Genomic DNA, 17,787 nt, shown 5'->3' on the forward strand with positions numbered 1-17,787 from the left:
TTGTTGTTTTTTTTTGACTGGAAAGATTTTGATTCATTTCTTCTTTTTTTTTACAGAGATGCCACAATGTAAGTTTTTCTACATTCACTCAATACAACTGAACTATCTGTTTGAAAACTACAATGTATAAACTTTTGTACAATTTAAACCCAATATATGCTACTGTAAATATACTATGCTTTTCTTTGATAATACAAATTATAATTTATGATTTCCCTAACAAAACCTTAAATATCGGAAAAAAGATAAAATTCCATTATTTTTTGTTTAGTCAAAGATGAAGATGAGGAGTTATTGTATCGCATCGAAGAAGCACTGGACAAACGGGAAATTCAGATAACCCAAAAACCTAATATTCCGTAAGTCAGAAATTGTATCAGTTTGAGATTTGATTGCATGGAATTTAATTGCATTGAATTTATTTATCATAATTATAAGTACATATACACTGTAAGTTTGATAAAGTTAGTATGAATTACATGTACAAAGTTTATTTATAATGTATTCTATCAATCTCTAAAATAATGGTGTGTGTCTCAGTATCTTTTACTGTTGGTGTAAGATGACCCAGTCTAAAATCTACAGCTGATAAACTATCTATAAAATAGATATAATTTCATTGACTTTTTCGTGAAAAAATCAGAGTTCGAGAACAGTTAAGATGCAAAGCCCTTCTGTGGTTTAGAAAAATATCAATCCCAAGAATTTAATCAACAGAACTAATATTTTTGATATGCAGAAAATATATAATTGCATTGTTCATTTCAATCTCTGAGTTTTAGTTATTGACAAGTATTGCTTTTTTTAACCTAAGACTTTATTTTGCAGGGAGGACTTCAGTTTTTCTAAAGTTGAGCCATTAAAGATTTGGTCAAAGGAAGATTTGAAGAAGCCAGAACCACAAGGTATGCACTTTAATTTAGTATTTTCTCTTTTTCTATGTATGTAGCTGCAGAATGTAGCTCTCTAACAGATCATTGGGAGACACATACCAATAATCCACAGGGCCATTCATTGTAAAAACCTTTGATTAATGATGATGGGTTTCATTTGGTTACATTTTCTGGTCATAATATTAATTATTTTGATTATTCACATTTCCCTGCCCTGTTAAGAAGACATACTTTACTCCTGTTCATAATTTACTTAATTATCTCTCAAAAGTTCCAAACCATTTTGTGGCCTTGAAATTTCAATTTGCCTACAATAGCCATGAGTTATTCCAGTTTGCTAGCCAGAAATGAAAAAAAGTATATTTTCAAAAAAAATTCCCACTTTCTGATAATTATTCCTGATCTTTGTTTTGTAGACCCTACAGATAACCTTTGGTATCAGCTGGAGAGAGAAGAACATGAGAGACTGGTTAACAATAGAGTTCCTTATAACGGGTTCGAGGAGATGATCAAACTGACCAGGGAAGGCAAGATGTGGCACTATCCCATTGATAATGAACAGGGTAAGCCAGCAAATCTTAAAGACATAAAGATTTAGTCAATTCAGATTTTTTGGTTATTTCCATCCATGCAGTGATTAGAAATGTTAAAGACCTGTATACACTGCACACTGTTTAATACACACTTTGATATTAAAATTCTTCCTAAAAATTAATATAAAACACGTAACATAAGAACTCGCTATTACATGAAAAAGAAGGGGGTTTGTCCAGTAACAATGCTTGTACTATACCAGTCCTCTCAAATCAAAACTTTTCACAAATTCTTCTAAAACCACTGAATAGTTTATGAAACTTGGTACAAAGCATCCTTGGGTGAAGAGGAATTTAAATTGTTAAAAGAAGGGCCATGTGTCCTCACAATGAGTTCAAGAAAAGACAAAAATAGGGTGGGGTCATTAAAAAATCTTCTTCTCAAGAACCACTGGGCCAATAAGGCTGAAACTTATGTGGAGACACCCTGGGATAGTGTAGATTTTAAATTGTTCAAATCCCCACTTAACAGGGCCACAAAGAGAAGTTTTACATAGAACATATATAGGAAAAATCTTTAAAAATCTTTTCCAGGAGAAAGCAATGAAGCTGAAGACAGATTTGGAGAGAGGTATTGTGATTTAAATTGACTTTCATTACACAGGAGAACAAAGAAAGTAAAAGTTTTACATAGAGATATATAGGAAAAATCTTGAAAATCTTCTAGTAAAGATATGTAAATTACTGGTTCAGAAAAGTGAAATGTGTGTATGTTTCTGGTATTTGTAGATTTGAATTGTTCAAATCATGAGGAATTAGGGCGGGGCCACAATGGGGAATCAAAGTTTTACATAGAAATATATAGGAAAAATCTCTGAAAATCTTCTTCTCAAGAACCACTGGGCCAGAAAAGCTGAAACTGATGTGGAAGCACCCTATAGTAGTGTTAATTCTAAATTGTTTCTGTTTCTGGGGTAGTTGGCGGGGCCACAATGGCATCAAAGTTTTACATAGAAATATATTGAAAAATCTTTAATGTGTGTTCAGAATCACTGGGCCAGAAAAAGATATATATAAATTGAGTTAATGTAATTCTAAATTGAAAAAGCCACAATGGTGAATCAAAGTTTTACATAGAAATATTTAGGAAAAATCTTTAAAAATCTTCTTCTCAAGAACCACTGGGCCAAGCTGAAACTGATGTGGAAGCATTGTGGGGTAGTGTAGATTTCAAATTATCAATTTCATTTGAAAGGACCACAATGGTAATGCAAAGTTTTAAAAAATATTTATGTGAAAAATTTCAAATCCCTAGAACCACTGGGCCAAAAGTGAAACTCATGGAAGCATTGTGGGTAAAGTGTTTTAAATTATTCAAATCATGACCCAAAGGTCAAGGTCAAAATTGTATTACAAGGGGGAAATCGTGAAAACAAAATATACAAAAGATTCTCAGGTGAGCGATGTGGCCCATGGGCCTCTTGTTTTTTAAACTTTCTTGATGGACATGTAAACATAAGAATTCACTATCACATCAAAAAGTGGATTAGTAACAATGCTTGTAACCAATCCTTAAAAACTCAAAATGTTTATAAAACCTATATACAAGTTTATGAATCCAGCTTTATTTGCTCTTTAGGAATAGAGGAAGAAAAGGACGTGTCCTTTGCTGATCATGTGTTCAATAGTTAAGACCAAGATTAAAGAGTCTACCACGAAAGTTTATGGAACAAGTGACAGTGGGGCTATCCCAGAATCCCCACTTAACAGTGAAAGAGAAACATGAACACATTGAGTGGTATAGAAACTATTTCCAGGAGAAAGCAATGACACTTAAAGACAGTTTTGGAGAGACGGGTGATTTAAAAACTTTCCTTACACAGGAGAACAAAGAAAGTAAAAGCTGAAAGAATAAGCATTACAAATCTCAGAGCTTGTAAAGATATTTAAATTACTAGTAAATGTGTGTATGTTTCTGATATTTGTAGATTTGAAGTGAATGAGGAATTAAAATAACAAATGAATGTTAAGGTGTTGAATTTTGACATTTCAAAAATTGTTTTAAGTAAAACAAGAACATGATTTTGTTTTTGTATATTAGTAGTTGGAATGCATTAATGGCATATTGTAATTGTCTTTAATGTGTGTTCATTATACAAAAAAGATATATATAAATTGAGTTAATGAATGTTATGTAAAAGCTCACGCTTTTCAAAACTGCATTAAGCTTTAAGATCAAGGTTATGGATTTCAAATATCAATTTCATTTGAAAGTTCCAACAAGTAATGCAAATGTAAAAAATATACATGTGAAATTTCAAAGCCCTAGCACCAGCTGTTCAAAAGTTATGGCAATGGTTAAAGTTTTTCAGATGTAGACCAAACCCAAAGGTCAAGGTCAAAATTGTTGGTATCCAGTCGTGTCACAAAATATACAAAATTGAAATATGAAGGCCGTAGTACAAACAGTTCAAAAGTTATGGCTAAGGTTAAAGTTTTTAAAAAGTGGATTAAACTCAAGGTCAATGTTAAAAGGTCAAAATGTTTATATCCATAACAAGGTCATGTCACGAGAACTACACATAAGAAGTATGAAAGCCCTTGCACCAATTGTTCAATAGTTAAGACCAAGATTAAAGTTTAGTAAATTCTGCAAAAGTGGGACAAACTCCAAGGTCAAGAGGTCAAATATTTTGTTACCAAGAGAAAAGCCTTTTCACAAGGAATACACATGTGAAATATGAAAACCATGGCTTGAACAAATCAAAAGTTATGGGCAAGGTTTAAAGTTTTTGCAGACAGACAGACTGACAGACAGACAGGGCAAGAACTATGTACCTCTGGATCTTCCATTACAAGGGCATAGAAATGAAAGCCCTATCTCTTATGACCCAAGTTATTTTTTTTTATTAAGTAGATCAAACATCTTGGCCAATTTAAGGTCATGAAGGAAACAAGGAATTCAAGGAATTGTTGTCCCCACTTTCAGTGTCTTTATGGGTGAGATGTCATTATTTATAGCATATTGTGTCAAATATGAACACCCTATCATATGTCATTCAAAAGTAATCACCAAAGTCGATTTTTTTTAATTAGGTCAAATTTGAAGGTCAAGGGGTCGGAAATCATAGAATGATCAGAAATATCTTGTCACAGGATATGTCAAATATGAAAGCCTATCTCATCTCTATCAAAAGTTATAAGGAAAAATATACATTTTTGAAAAGGTCAAACATCAGGGTTTAAGGTCATGGGGTCAAAAATCAGTGAAAATATAAAGGTCATGTCACAGGTAATACTAGTATACATGTGAAATATAAAAGCCCTAGGCTATCTCTTCTCATTCAAAAGTTATGACCAAGGTTAATGTTTTTGAAAAGTAGAACAAATGTCAAGGCCACCAGGTAAAAAAATCATAGTATATTTAGAAAGGTTTTATCACAAATATTACACATGTATAATACGAAAGCCCTATCTCTTCTTATTCAAAAGGTATGGCCAATTTAATGTTTAAATCTTAAAAAAGTGTGCCAAACTTCACAGTCACAGGGTCAAAAACCATAGTGCATTTAGAAAGGTCTTGTCACAGGTAATACACATGTTTAATATGAAAGTCCTATCTCTTCTCTTTCAAAAGATATGACCAAGGTTAAAGTTTTTATGACAACTTTGACCTTTTGACCTTGGAGATTAACTTACTTAAAAAAATTAAATCTCTGCCGTAACTTTTGAACGGTAAGGGCTAGGGCTGTCTTACTTCACAAATGTAATTCTTGTGAGTATACCTTTCATTGGATATCAAGAACTTTGACCATTTGACCTTGGAGTTTGACCTACTTTTTAAAAACCATCTTTGACCATGACTTTTGAAGGGTTAGTGCTAGGGCTTTCATAATTCACATATTCAATCCTTGTGTCTAACCTTTCATTGGATACAACAACTCTGACCCTTTGACCTTGGAGTTTGACCCACTTTTTCAAAAACTTGAACCATAGCCATAACTTTTGAAGGGTAGGGCTAGGGCTTTCATACTTCACATAAGTAATATCTGTATATAACAGCTAGGACCTTTTTCAAAACCATAAACTTTGACCTTGACCCTGGAGTTTGACCTACCTTTCCAAAACCTTATCTTTGGCCATAACTTTTGAACAGGTGGTGCTTAGGGGCTTTCATATTTCACAATTATATTTCTTGTGAGAAGACCTTACTTCGGGTACCAGTATATTTAATTTGCATTTCAGAAAAGTTTAATATATATATATTAGCTATGTTTTCATACTGGGGCATACATGTTACCCAAACACATCTAACTCAAAAGTTATTACATTGTACTAAGGTTAATGTTTTTGTGACAAAAAGACTGATAGACGAATGAGATCTTATCTTCTCACGAAAGCAGGGGATATAAAAATCCATACTAGGCTACTTGAATTTGTAAACTCTACATCACTGATAAGTGAAAATCAAATTGGTTTCAAGGAAAACTGTAGAACATCAGACCATTTGTTCTCAATAAAAACAATTATAATTGATCACTACAAAAACAAAAAGGTCTATGCTGCTTTTATTGATCTTAGAAAGGCATTTGACACTGTATGGAGATTAGGTTTATTCTATTTAACTTCTTGAATGTAATATTTCCCAAAAAATGTTCAATATTTTATTTTCCATGTATAGTAATACAATGAGTAGAATCAAATTTTCTGATGGATTAAGTGATGTATTCAATTCTGAGTGTGGTGTCAAACAAGGGGATGTCTTAAGCCCCACACTTTTTAATGTTTTTATTGAGGGTATTGTCCATGACTTAAAAAATGGAAAATGTGATCTTGTGCAAGTAAACAATATTCATGTAAATTGTCTGTTATATGATGATATTGTAATATTCTCAGAAAGCAAAAGCAGTTTACAAACCAGTCTTGATATTCTCAGTAACTATTGCTCAAATTGGAAACTTCAAGTTAATGTATATAGATAAATCTAAAGTTATGATATTTAACTCAAATGGCAAGCCTCAAGGAAATGAATTTAGTTTTAATGGTAATTAATGCGCATACAAATTGTACCAAGATACTGTTATTTAGGTATTATGATGAAATGTAATAGGAAGTTTAATTTAGTAACAGCTGTGCTTGTTGAAAAGGCTAGAAAAGCATGTTTTAAAATGAAAAGAATTATTAGATTTGATAACCCATGTAAACTTTTAGAAAAATTAACTCTTTGATGCTATTGTACTTCCAGTTCTTCTCTATTGTAGTGAATTATGGGGAGTGGATCTCTCATCCAAAGATATTTCAAATATTGAAAATTTTCACTTAAAATTTATTAAAGACATCCTTGGAGTGCACTGCAAAACATCCAATGCTGGTTGTTTAGCGGAACTTAAAAGACTACCACTTTGGTCCAAAATTTCCCTCTCTAGTATCAAATATTGGAATCACCTGAAAACTTCTGATTCTCTGGCCTTTAAACTTTACCAATCCACAAGTAACTGTAATTCTTGGACTAAGAAATTATTTTCTATTCTAGATAATCTTGGATTCTCAAACATTACAAAATATACAGGTTCCATCCAACACCTTTTACCAAACATTAAACAAAGAATCATTGATCAGCGCACTCAGGAGCAAACGTCAAAAATCTTTGGTTCAGAAAAACTTGATTTCTTCAAGAAAGTATACTCAGGTAAAAGAAGTCCTTATGTTGATTTACTCAAAAAAAAAAGATCTGAGAGATCCTCTCTTAGTAGAATTATAGACAAAGCGCACATAAACTTGCAATAGAAAGTGGTAGATATATATTTCCACATCAAGAAATGAAATATATTGTAATGTTTGTAATACTGGTGTGATTGAGGATGAAATACATTTTCTTTTTCAATGTAATTCTTACTCTAAGCAAAGAAACACATTCTTTAGTAATATTTATAACATAACAAAGAAAAATAATAATTTTAGCAATGAGAAATATATGTTACAATTACTGTAAACATTAATATACAAAAAGTCTTGAAAGTTACTGTTAAATTTATCAGAGACTGTTTTGAACTTAGAAGTCAAGTACTTGACAATTTTTGAAAAATATGTAAACATTATTTAATGATGTTCAGTGGGCCTTTGCCAATTATTGTAATTGTGTTTGTGCCAATAAAGTATTTGTATTTGTATAAAAATTCTCAGATGTCTGGAAGTTGAGCACTAGACAATCTGGAATAAAGTGAATGGTGTGGGGAAAGCAAGGGGACTTTAAATCTCTTTTGTCTGTCTTTAGCTAGATGTAGGTCTCTCTGTCTCCAAAAAAAAGTTTGTATTGGAAATACAGGCATGTAGCAACTTGGGGGGGGGGGGGGGTTGTCCCCTCACCCCCACCCACTTTTTTTTTCTAAACATAAGGTTTGCTATTGAAAATATACATTGCAAGGCTGGTTGCCCACCCACCCCCCTTTTTCCTACAGTAAATTGAAAAAGGGGTAATGTAGTATTGTATGCAATAAAAAAAAAATGGTACAAAATGATTTGGTATTGAAAAATGTTGGCCTCGATGCTTTTGAAAATGATAGAATATTTCGGTAAAGATTTCTTTAATACATGTTTATACTTGTTTTTTTTTTTTAATTACTTTTTTTTGTTTTGTTTTTTGGGTTTTTTTTTTTTGTTTTTTTGTTTGTTTGTTAATTTGGATATAAACGCTTATTTCTAAAATGTATATTTATCATTAGCTTTTCTGTTGAGTTTTTGCATCTGCCAGTTTATGCGTAACTTCGGTTGAGTACTTTCAGTCCTTTCTTTTATCCTGTTTTCGGGTATTCTCTGGATTTACCTTTCATAAGATATTGTGACGTCATTGTACTTCCCCTAGCGACTCTGTTATTTAGATATGGCGGCAGATATTTTTCTGCAGAGTAAGCGAAGGCAGAGAGAGTGATAAAATGAAGGACCCACGGTAAAGAGGTAAACACAGATGTTTTATGGAGGCGGAAAAACAAAATGACTCAATAAGTATTATTTAGAGAACTCGACAGGTTTTATTTGGAGGCGGAAAAACAAAATGAGTTCTCATGATTTGTGACACGATCAATCAAAAAAAACTTTATAACTTTGCAGCATCCAAACTTCCGCCAGAGTTCTGAGGCCCCAACGGGGAGTACGCATACGCAGTATATATATATATTTACGGAAATCGTAAAATTCCGTCAGATTAGTTTTGACAATTTAACGGGGTAGACGTAATCGAGTGATAGTCAGTCTTGTATCATTGTTTGTGAGGTTTTCCTTAATGGATAAAGTGGAGGATTTAACCGTAATTTTTGTGATCTGCAGATGGAGATTATATATTTCAGGGGTCTTAAAAATCCCGGTTTGGCCAGATTTACAAAATCAGGATTTACAGAAAATTCTTCGATGGACTTTCAAATTGATATCACGGATTTTTATTTTTCTAATTGAATTTCGACCTTAAAAACGAAGTGAAAGAGACGTCTGGCTGTCGTAAGCGAGAAGGATTTTAAAAAATAAAAACGCGAAAAATGGACTTAAATGATTTTGCACGAGGAGAGTGGATGTTTTCCGTTATTGCGATTTTTTGTTCGTTTGGATCAAAATTACGAGTAGATTATGTTTATTGTGAATTTTCGTTTTCCGTTGGATCTAAATTACTTGTAGATTATGTGTGGAATAATTTTTTAAAAAGTGATTGAGAAATTTTGATATTTTACACAGGATTAATAGTATTTCTCATAAAAATTAAACACCAGCATTTAGCCCCCCCCATACTATATGTGCGTGCTTTTGCTAAATTGAATCAGATTTATTTTTAGACCGTGCTGTATTTTAGATACAGAATAGTTGGCAAATGTACAGTATATACTGGGCTAATACAGAATTCCGCCCACCCAAGTGCCGTTCTGTATTGCTAATACAGAACAGTAAACTTCAAAGAAAAACACCGCTATCGTGTCACAAATCAAAAAATAAATATGCTTTCTTTTATTGGACTACTAGAAAAGTTGATCGGTCATAGCCTAAAATGCAATTGTTGGTTAATAGAAGTTTATGCATTCAAAGTTACTCTTATTTAAGTGTATTTATATGATTTTTGAATACACAAGCATTGAAAGTATTAAATCATAAAATCATTAAGTCGTTTCACCTTTAAAATAAACTTGTCAATTTGGCAAAATAATAACGTTTGGCGAAGTTTTTGTAGATAGATAATTAAATGACGTATATTCAACAATTACTTTTACGTCATATTTCACCAAACTATATCATTTTGCCCTGCAAAAGAGCAGTACCGCAGTTACCGTGAAACGGTATTGTCCTTACTGAAGATCATACATGTATATAGGCCTGATTGCTGCATTTTCAATTAGTTAACTACGGTATATGTCGTTTCAATTTTGAAATGAGGATATTCATAATTTGTACTATTAAACTATTAAGCTGAATTTTTGTAGCCCTAGCTCAGCAGCTGCTAAAGACTCTTTTAAATTTTGGACTGTGGGCAGTGAGGCGCACATTAACTTAAAAATTTTAACACACAGTTTAGCAAAGAATATGAGCTATATATCCTATTTTGGAATAAAGCACATTAATTAATACAATGGAACACCCGACTTGAGCCGGGTGTAAATAAACGTCACAATGTATACATTCTCTATGATTAAAAATCATGTTTACAAAGCACAGTGTTATTTACCCCGGGTTGTATTCCACACACCCTTCGGCCTTCGGCCTCAGGGTGTATGGAATACAACCCGGGGTAAATCCCCGTACACCCTTGATTGAACCTGGATAACTAATAATACACTGGAACCCGCAATAAATGAGAATTGAGTATACACGTACTGTACATTATTTGATTATTATCCTTTATTTTCCCCCTAGATTCAATGGTAGCCAGTGTTGTTCATAAACACACTCATTGTGGATGTAGTCATGACCAAGAAGTATCAGCATCGAACTTCCTCTGGGGGTAAAACCACAAACATCAAAACTTTGGAACAGCAGCCAGCAAAATTTGCAACAGCAATCTGTCCTCTGAACTTAGAAGAGCAGAAAGAGCGGTTTCTAAAGCATGGAAGACTACCAAAGTTCGTTTTAAAAGGCTCTGAAGAAGAAATTGAAAACTTGTACAACAAGGCTAGCAATCAGATCCGGTTTGACCTGTTTGGAGAAGCTGAGCATATACTTAAGGTTGTGAAGGAAAAATATGGGGATGGTCATGATTATTTGGAGGCTATGCATGGCAAGAAAATTACAAAAGATGAGGCGAATAATATTCTCCTTGATTATCTCAAAGAAAACAAATTAGATGGAGCAATGAGCATTATATGGTGTACTAATTTAGCTTCAAGGTAACTAGGATAAAACTTACAGTTCTATAAGACATATTCAAATATTTTGATAAATGTGCATTAAGATGTCTTTTATAGTCTTTGTCCTATGATGCGGCCTTTTAGAGCTCTAAATTGGTGGTGGAACATTTGTCATTAATTATGGCTTTTCTTGTTTTTAAGTGCAAAAATGATGTGGGTCGGTCCTCATGCTAAATACAACAAACCAGAGGCCAGGAGTTACTCCTTCTGGATAAAGAACACAGATGATAACAACTTCTTAAGAGAATGGGGAATCAGATGTCTTGCAGACCATGAAATAGGAACACATTTTGTATCCTCATCAAAAGTTATTTAGATTTTGATAGCAGTTAGACAGAGGAGGGCTCTAGACTTCAATGACATTGCAATTGTCATAGACACTAGCTGGAAGCTGAGTAAACTATAGCTCTGAGATTTCATTTTACAGTACAATCATGCATGAATGAAATATATTGCAATGATCTTATCTTAAAAAGTTACACGTAAATAAGATAAATAAATAGTAAGATATTTAATTTTGTAAAAAAAAATTGTCTATGCAGTGCAAACATTATATATACACTCCTCCCAACTCAGAGTAATTCAAATTTGAGTGGTAAACAGCATGCATAAACAGACTAGTCTTGTTTTTAAAAAAAATTAAGTGCACTTTTCCTTAACCATCAGTTTCGATCATTTAATGATGGCTTGCAGCCCTGGTTTATGGACAGGAAGAGGTTCGGAGTTCGGGGTCTGGGGAGTTTAGAACAGCTGCGTACAGAGGAGGGACTGGCCTGTATAAACACTGTACTGAATGCCAGAGTACGGTACCTCTGGAGCTCAGCACTGCAGTACTGTAAGCATTTTCTGATCTAAATGTAATGTGTATAATTAATGCCATATGTAATGAAAAATAAAATTATTATTTGATTTGTTTTAGCACATTTTTAAACTTCAAGAATTTATCATCCAACAACTTTCCATTTCTTTTTAAATTCTATCATAATTTTTGCTTCAATAATGTAAAGAAAAACCTAAAAAAAAAAAAAAAAAAAAGTTATACGTATCAAGCATATTTTTATAAGAGTTAGGCATAAATGACTACAATAAGAAATGAATGATTAAGGCCTAACAAAGAAAAGGTCTCAAGAATATAAGAAGAGAAACATATACATAAAGGGTATAGGGGGATGTGGTTGTAAACAATTGTAAATGTTTGAATAACTGTATATTTCTTCTTGATTTATTTATTACACTGATCCTATTTTGCAAAGAGCAAATAATTGTTTATCCATTCAGATGCGGCCTGCAAAGCAGCCGAGATGACCTTCAAACAACTGTTTGATCACTTAGCTATGTTTGTCAAGAGTCCCGATCACAGATGGCGCCTCTGCATGAGAATCAAGCGAGGACTGATAGATCCAAATGATTTAGGAGGATATGGAAAAGACCAGTGCTATTTTGAAGGTATCTGAAAAATTTGAATTTTTTAATCAATTTAATATTTTTTGGAATTAAAAATATTTCATTTATTTTCCAAAATTTTAATAGCTGGTTAGTTAAATTATTTAAATTCATGTAAACTGGTATAATTTTTTTTTATTTTAGGTGCAGTGGAAATATTACGCAACATAGACACCATAGATTTTCAAGTTCTGATGTGTGGGAAAATGTGTGTGGATGAAGTGAGCCGTTGTAAACGATTAGCAAGGCAAGACTGTCTACGTATGCCAGCGTTTATGAAAAATGAGACAAAATACAAAAAGAATCTCAAGGCTATTGCAAATTTGAATGGCTTGAATACTGTTCGACCACGTGTTCATCCCCCATTAGCTTATATACAACGTCTAAAACGGGGGCGAAGAATTGGCCCTGAAAACTCTCGTAAGGTGAGAAAAAAGTATAGAAAGGGGAAAGGTAATAAATTTCGGGTTAAGGGTCAAAGTTCAGAAAGTTTTTCATCTGAAGCCACAGAGAGTGAATGTGAGGAGGGTAGTTGCACTAGTCTGCGTTCTAAGGCTGAAGTTCAGGAGGCATCTGAAGGCCAGAAGAAGAGATTTTTGACCGAGTCCAGTGCTGATAGTGGTATTTCATCTGATCTTGACCTCCCTCAGCACGATGCAGGTCTAGATCCCTTTGAAGCTAAACTAGAAGAATCTTGTAATAATAATGCCATTTTTAATGATTTGCCTCAAATTTGTCGGCCATCTTGTTCGTCAGCTGGTTCCCTGACTGGATCCATTTGGAGCCTGAAGTCCGTAACAACCAACACAAACAGCAACGTCTGCACCACCGTCATCCACCAGGACCAGGGACCTGAGCAGTGGAGCAGCAGGTCTGAGGTAACGCTGCAGGCCTCGTGGTCTGAAAGTCGATTGTCTGGCTTTTCTTTTCTAACTGACTTTGGTGTGAAAAAGTTGAAGTCTATTTACCCTGGCTCTGTTTATAGAAATTCAGATTCTCCAGAATTGTGCTCTAATGTGGTCAGAACTGTTTGTGAATCGGGTAGAGAAAATTTCATATATCCTGAAAAATATAATCTATTAGACAGTTTAGATAACATTCGATCTTCCAAATCTGTGACAGAAAATGCATTTACATCATGTGTTCAGAATCAGAGTCTATTCTCAGACTCCTCTTCTACATCCTCCAAATTATTAACAAGGCGGGCAAGATCAGCTTCCAATAGATTACATTCTAGTCCTAAAAATATAGAGCCAAAATAATTATGGCAGCATACAATTCTGGAGAAAAAAAAATGAATTGATACACTCTAAAGGGAGACCACTCCACATTTCAGAGTCACAAGATCTTGAATTTTTATAATTTTTGTGAGCATTGTTGAACTTAACATTGCATGGCTGTGACAGTGAGAAAATGTCCACATTTAATCACTCTGAAGTGTTTGGGTTTCATTTAATTGTTCAGTTTTATCATTGTCTGAAATCAAAAAATCTTGACATTTAATAATTTGCAGCTACTTTTATACACTGAAATTTTATTTTTCATTTCAATTTAATATTTTGCCCTGTTTTCATAATTTCATCATTGAACATGTTTTTAGCAGGAACTGTAGTCTAGTCATTGAAAATGCATTTCTTTCATTTTTAAATATATATATGTATATATTTTCAATAATGGCAGATGGTCAGTAAATGTCCCCATCAACATTAATTTTGTTTCAGATTGTTAACAAAAGTTAAACAATTCATGGTAGTTCACACGTTTTCCCTTTTCTTTCATTAAAAAAAAAAGGATTCTGTTTTTCCCCCTCCATATTTAAGTTGAAAATTAAAACCCCTTTCATTTTTTTTTATTTGTTTTATAAATGAAGAAGAATTTTGTTTCAACATTTACATGGTTTTTTATTTTGAATCTCAATTTTAAAAAAATCTGTATTGGAATATTGCAGAGTAATTTTGAAACATGTGATATTAGTTCATCAAAGTCATTTTGGGTAAGTTTATACATGTACATTGTATACATTTTATTTTACCACATAACCTTTTAGGGGGTAATTTTGGAAAGTAGAATTGATGTTGTATAGTTGGAGAAGGGGAATTTTTTTTTTACTAAATTTTGGCAGCAATAGTAAGACCTTTGTACTTTTAAAAGCATTTTCTTTTCTTCTCATGTGGTTTCTTGTGAAGTTATCTACAACTTTTTTTTCCATGGTGCTTTGTGTCTATACACTGAACTAAATTACTGTACCAAATAATCTAGATCATGACTTTTCTACAAATACCTGTACCTGTGTATAATTGTAGTTTTTATTTGAGATCTAAATACCCTTTTTATCTGTACTTTCCCCCAAACTTTTATTAAGTCTTAAAGTTCCATATATCAAAATACCCAGTACATGTAATGCTAATTTAAGGCTTGAAACTGAACATAATCTGAAGATGATTTAGGAAGATGCCTAACTAATTTTTCTTTTCATCTTTCACCTACTTTAGTCCAAAATTACTAGATTATGAAAGTCCCATTAAAAGGTTTTAAGCAGTTTTTTTTCTTTTATTTTGATTTTTTCCTTAAAGGTTTTTATAATTTTTCTACTAAGATTTTTTTTTTTTTGGCTAAGAATGTATTATACATAATGTTTTATGATCATCAAGACATTCATTTTGCAAGGTAAAAAAAATCTGTTTTACTTAAAATCCAACATTAGACATGTATACTTCCAGCAACTTTTTAGTTCATTAATTAAGATTTCATCATTAAATCTAAAGTATTAGCAAAGAATTGTTGAATAAATAACTGAAGGAAACTTAAGAATCAATATAAGGTAGGTCAAATCATATGTAGCTTTCATTTTCTTTACATTCTTTTAATGTTTTTGTATGCTGAATTATCTGATAATATATTTCATTTCAACTATTCCTGTTAAATTTGAATATTGTGAACAATTATAAAATTGTCATTATTTTGTGTGTTTTATTTTTAAATTAGTAAATACATGTATATTTTAATACAGTATTTGTGATTAGTTATAATTTTTGGATAGAGAATTACTTTTTTATGTTGACTGGAGAGTTTAATGATGTGTATCATGTAAGTAAGTACAATTTTCACACATAAAATAGTATGAGTACCTGTATTCATATTTTATAGTATATTGCATTTTTCTTTGAAAGTTCTTGTTTTGTTTTTAATGGAATTTTTATTTAATTTTAAATATTTTATAACATGTTGGTTACAGTTCCTTTTTTACATGTAGAATTCTTTAAAATTTGTCAAAGGTACTACAATAAAAGTTACCATCATAATACTAGTACATTTTTTGTACAACCACCGTAATTCATAGAAAGTTTTACGGCTTATATTAAAAATGTAATGCTGAACTATCAATGTCATTAGACAACTACAGAAATGTGATTATTTATTTGAAAATTTTCTTAAAATTTATTAAAAAAAAAAATTATTTTGCATAATTTATTTAAAAAAAAAATATTTTGCATAATTTATTTTTGGATAAAATAATAGTAATGAAATTTTTTGAAAATTCATGATAAATAATAACATTTCTAATGGCATTGTTTTGCATGGTATTGCTATGGGAAACAAGAATTTAATGTTGTTGCATGTTTGAACTAAATGTGTTGATCAATGTTTAGATACTTACGGGATGCAGTAGATATGTTTGTTATTAACAAAGAGTTTGTCACTTACATTTTTTTAAAGTTAACATTTTATGCTTGAATAACCATTGCTCATAATCCCTTTTCAGGGTTATATATAATTGAAAAATTAGAACATATATTATTTAATTGAAAGCTAGTTATAAATGTTGATATAAACTATAGTTTAAAATAAAAATGTCACGAATTATTGATCAAATCATTTGCACACAATTTGGGGCACTTATTAACACAAAATCTAAATAAAGGGCCTTTCATTTCTTTTTCAGAAAATTAGCTGTTGGCCACTGCGATTGTTATGCAAGTAGGTGGTTGTGAAATTTTTGTTACAGCCTGTAGGAGCCAGACTGTTGAGTGTGGTAGTGAAATTTTTGCTACAGCCTGTAGGAGAAAAGTTTTTTTAGTGTTGCTTTGTCTAAAGGTTATCCAAAAGTTCTAAAACATGGGAAAATACTGCCAGAATGAATTGTTTGGTTGAGTACAATATGGTAGCTTATACTGATTATTGAAAACAAAACATCACATAACTTAAAGGAGCAATTAATCAAAATGAAAAAAAAAGTCTAGCTTAATAACTACTTTCATATATACCAGCTAAGTTTTCTTTTTCAATATATTGTGGAAAATCCTCAAGTTTATTAAATTTTTTTTATGAAGAATAGTAAGACCAACTCCTTGCTTCATAACAATTAAGATCTTGAGGGAATGCTGAAAGATATTTTTTCTACATATAATAATTCAGGTATTGAATCATATTATAGATCTTTACTACAATTTTATAATGGCTCATTTTGTGAAGTAGAAAACAGAATCTTTTTGGAACAATTAATTGAAAACACCACTTAAATATACGTGAATGTTTGTGCTAATGCAGTCATAATTGTATTACCAGATAATGTTTCATGATGTAAAAGCTAGTCTTTTAGAACTTTTATTTTTATACATATATATAATTATATACTGTAAAGGAACAAATACTCGTGGGGTATTAAATTTTGTTTATTTCGTTTTTAACGATTATCATCGAAATTAAATCCCACATGAAATATTACATGACTATGGAATAGGCTTACTCTCAAAACAATGAAATTAAATGCCCACAAAACTATTTTTGATGACAAATCAACGAAATTTTATCCCCACGAAAATTTGTACTTCTACAGTATATCTATATTTTGTTGTATACATGTAATCGTGAATAATTTTTAATTATTTGGAATTAAGGGTAAGATAAGTTAACTGTAATAAATGAGCACATTTAGAATTTACTTAATCAATATTAATATTAAAATTCTTGTGGTATAGTGTATTTTGGCATAAATAGATAATTTCCAAGTCAAGATTTCCTAGTGCCTTAAATTATACGTCAGAAATTACATCATCCCTAATACAAATGTATACAACATATCATAATTATTTTGAATATTTCACTAATGTGCCAAAGTTTGTCAGCATTTTAACCTAATTTTTAATATGCATGCCATGCAGTAACACCTCAGCCATATATTAAATATATAATGATATTTTTTGCAATTAAAAAATAAATGAATTAATTAACAACCACCCTTTTGTTATAGCCATGAGTTACCAAAGAGCGAAAAACTCCCACCCATTGAGAGACACCGGAATTAACATTTTCCCGTTAAACCTCCTAATTTATTTTTGTGTGCCATGACATTTTTTCTTATACAAAGTAAGCTGTGATAGCCACTTTTGTGTTTTAAATACATATACATGTACCCTAAAGTTTAAATTTTAAACTTTAGGGTTAAAGTATTATCCACTTTAGTGTTTAAGTAAGTGTTTACCCCGGTATTCTATATCCACTTTAGTTTTTATGCTATAATACATGTATGTATATCTA

The 17,787-nt window shown here is 31.7% G+C and overlaps 2 protein-coding genes across 4 annotated transcripts in view; both read left to right on the forward strand.

Moving 5' to 3' along the window:
* Window positions 1-3,118, forward strand: part of LOC134264349 (vigilin-like) — a 47,373-nt gene extending 44,255 nt beyond the window's left edge. Inside the window, exons 55-59 of the mRNA XM_062746646.1 lie at window positions 57-68; window positions 272-359; window positions 829-905; window positions 1,310-1,456; window positions 3,066-3,118. Coding sequence (XP_062602630.1) covers window positions 57-68; window positions 272-359; window positions 829-905; window positions 1,310-1,456; window positions 3,066-3,118 — 377 coding nt within the window. The remainder of the gene's footprint in view (window positions 1-56; window positions 69-271; window positions 360-828; window positions 906-1,309; window positions 1,457-3,065) is intronic.
* A 5,154-nt stretch (window positions 3,119-8,272) lies between these two features.
* LOC134264353 (microtubule-associated tyrosine carboxypeptidase-like) lies at window positions 8,273-17,664 on the forward strand. Of its 3 annotated transcripts, XM_062746652.1 has the most exons (9): window positions 8,274-8,380; window positions 10,316-10,785; window positions 10,948-11,098; window positions 11,473-11,641; window positions 12,085-12,252; window positions 12,394-13,127; window positions 14,198-14,242; window positions 16,193-16,227; window positions 17,501-17,664. In XM_062746652.1, the coding sequence occupies exons 2-9, from the start codon at window positions 10,367-10,369 to the stop codon at window positions 17,553-17,555; spliced, it is 1,776 nt and encodes a 591-aa protein (XP_062602636.1). In that variant the 5' UTR covers window positions 8,274-8,380; window positions 10,316-10,366; the 3' UTR covers window positions 17,556-17,664. The 3 variants fall into 3 exon arrangements, with proteins under 3 accessions (XP_062602635.1, XP_062602636.1, XP_062602637.1); XM_062746653.1 differs by lacking the exon at window positions 14,198-14,242; XM_062746651.1 differs by lacking the exons at window positions 14,198-14,242; window positions 16,193-16,227; window positions 17,501-17,664 and having other exon boundaries at window positions 8,273-8,380; window positions 12,394-14,101.
* Window positions 17,665-17,787: the final 123 nt, after the last annotated feature.

The sequence above is a fragment of the Saccostrea cucullata genome, unplaced genomic scaffold, assembly GCF_032062105.1.
Source record: "Saccostrea cucullata isolate Sc308-1 unplaced genomic scaffold, CSIRO_AGI_Scuc_v1 ctg374, whole genome shotgun sequence".
NCBI classification, from domain to species: domain Eukaryota; kingdom Metazoa; phylum Mollusca; class Bivalvia; order Ostreida; family Ostreidae; genus Saccostrea; species Saccostrea cuccullata.

Coding starts and splice junctions, on each gene's coding strand:
- LOC134264353 (XM_062746651.1), top strand. CDS start 10,367: ATGACCAAGAAGTATCAGCATCGAACTTCCTCTGGGGGTAAAACCACA. Junction 11,099..11,472: donor ATGAAATAGGAACACATTTT/GTATCCTCATCA, acceptor CTTAACCATCAG/TTTCGATCATTTAATGATGG. Junction 11,642..12,084: donor GAGCTCAGCACTGCAGTACT/GTAAGCATTTTC, acceptor TTATCCATTCAG/ATGCGGCCTGCAAAGCAGCC.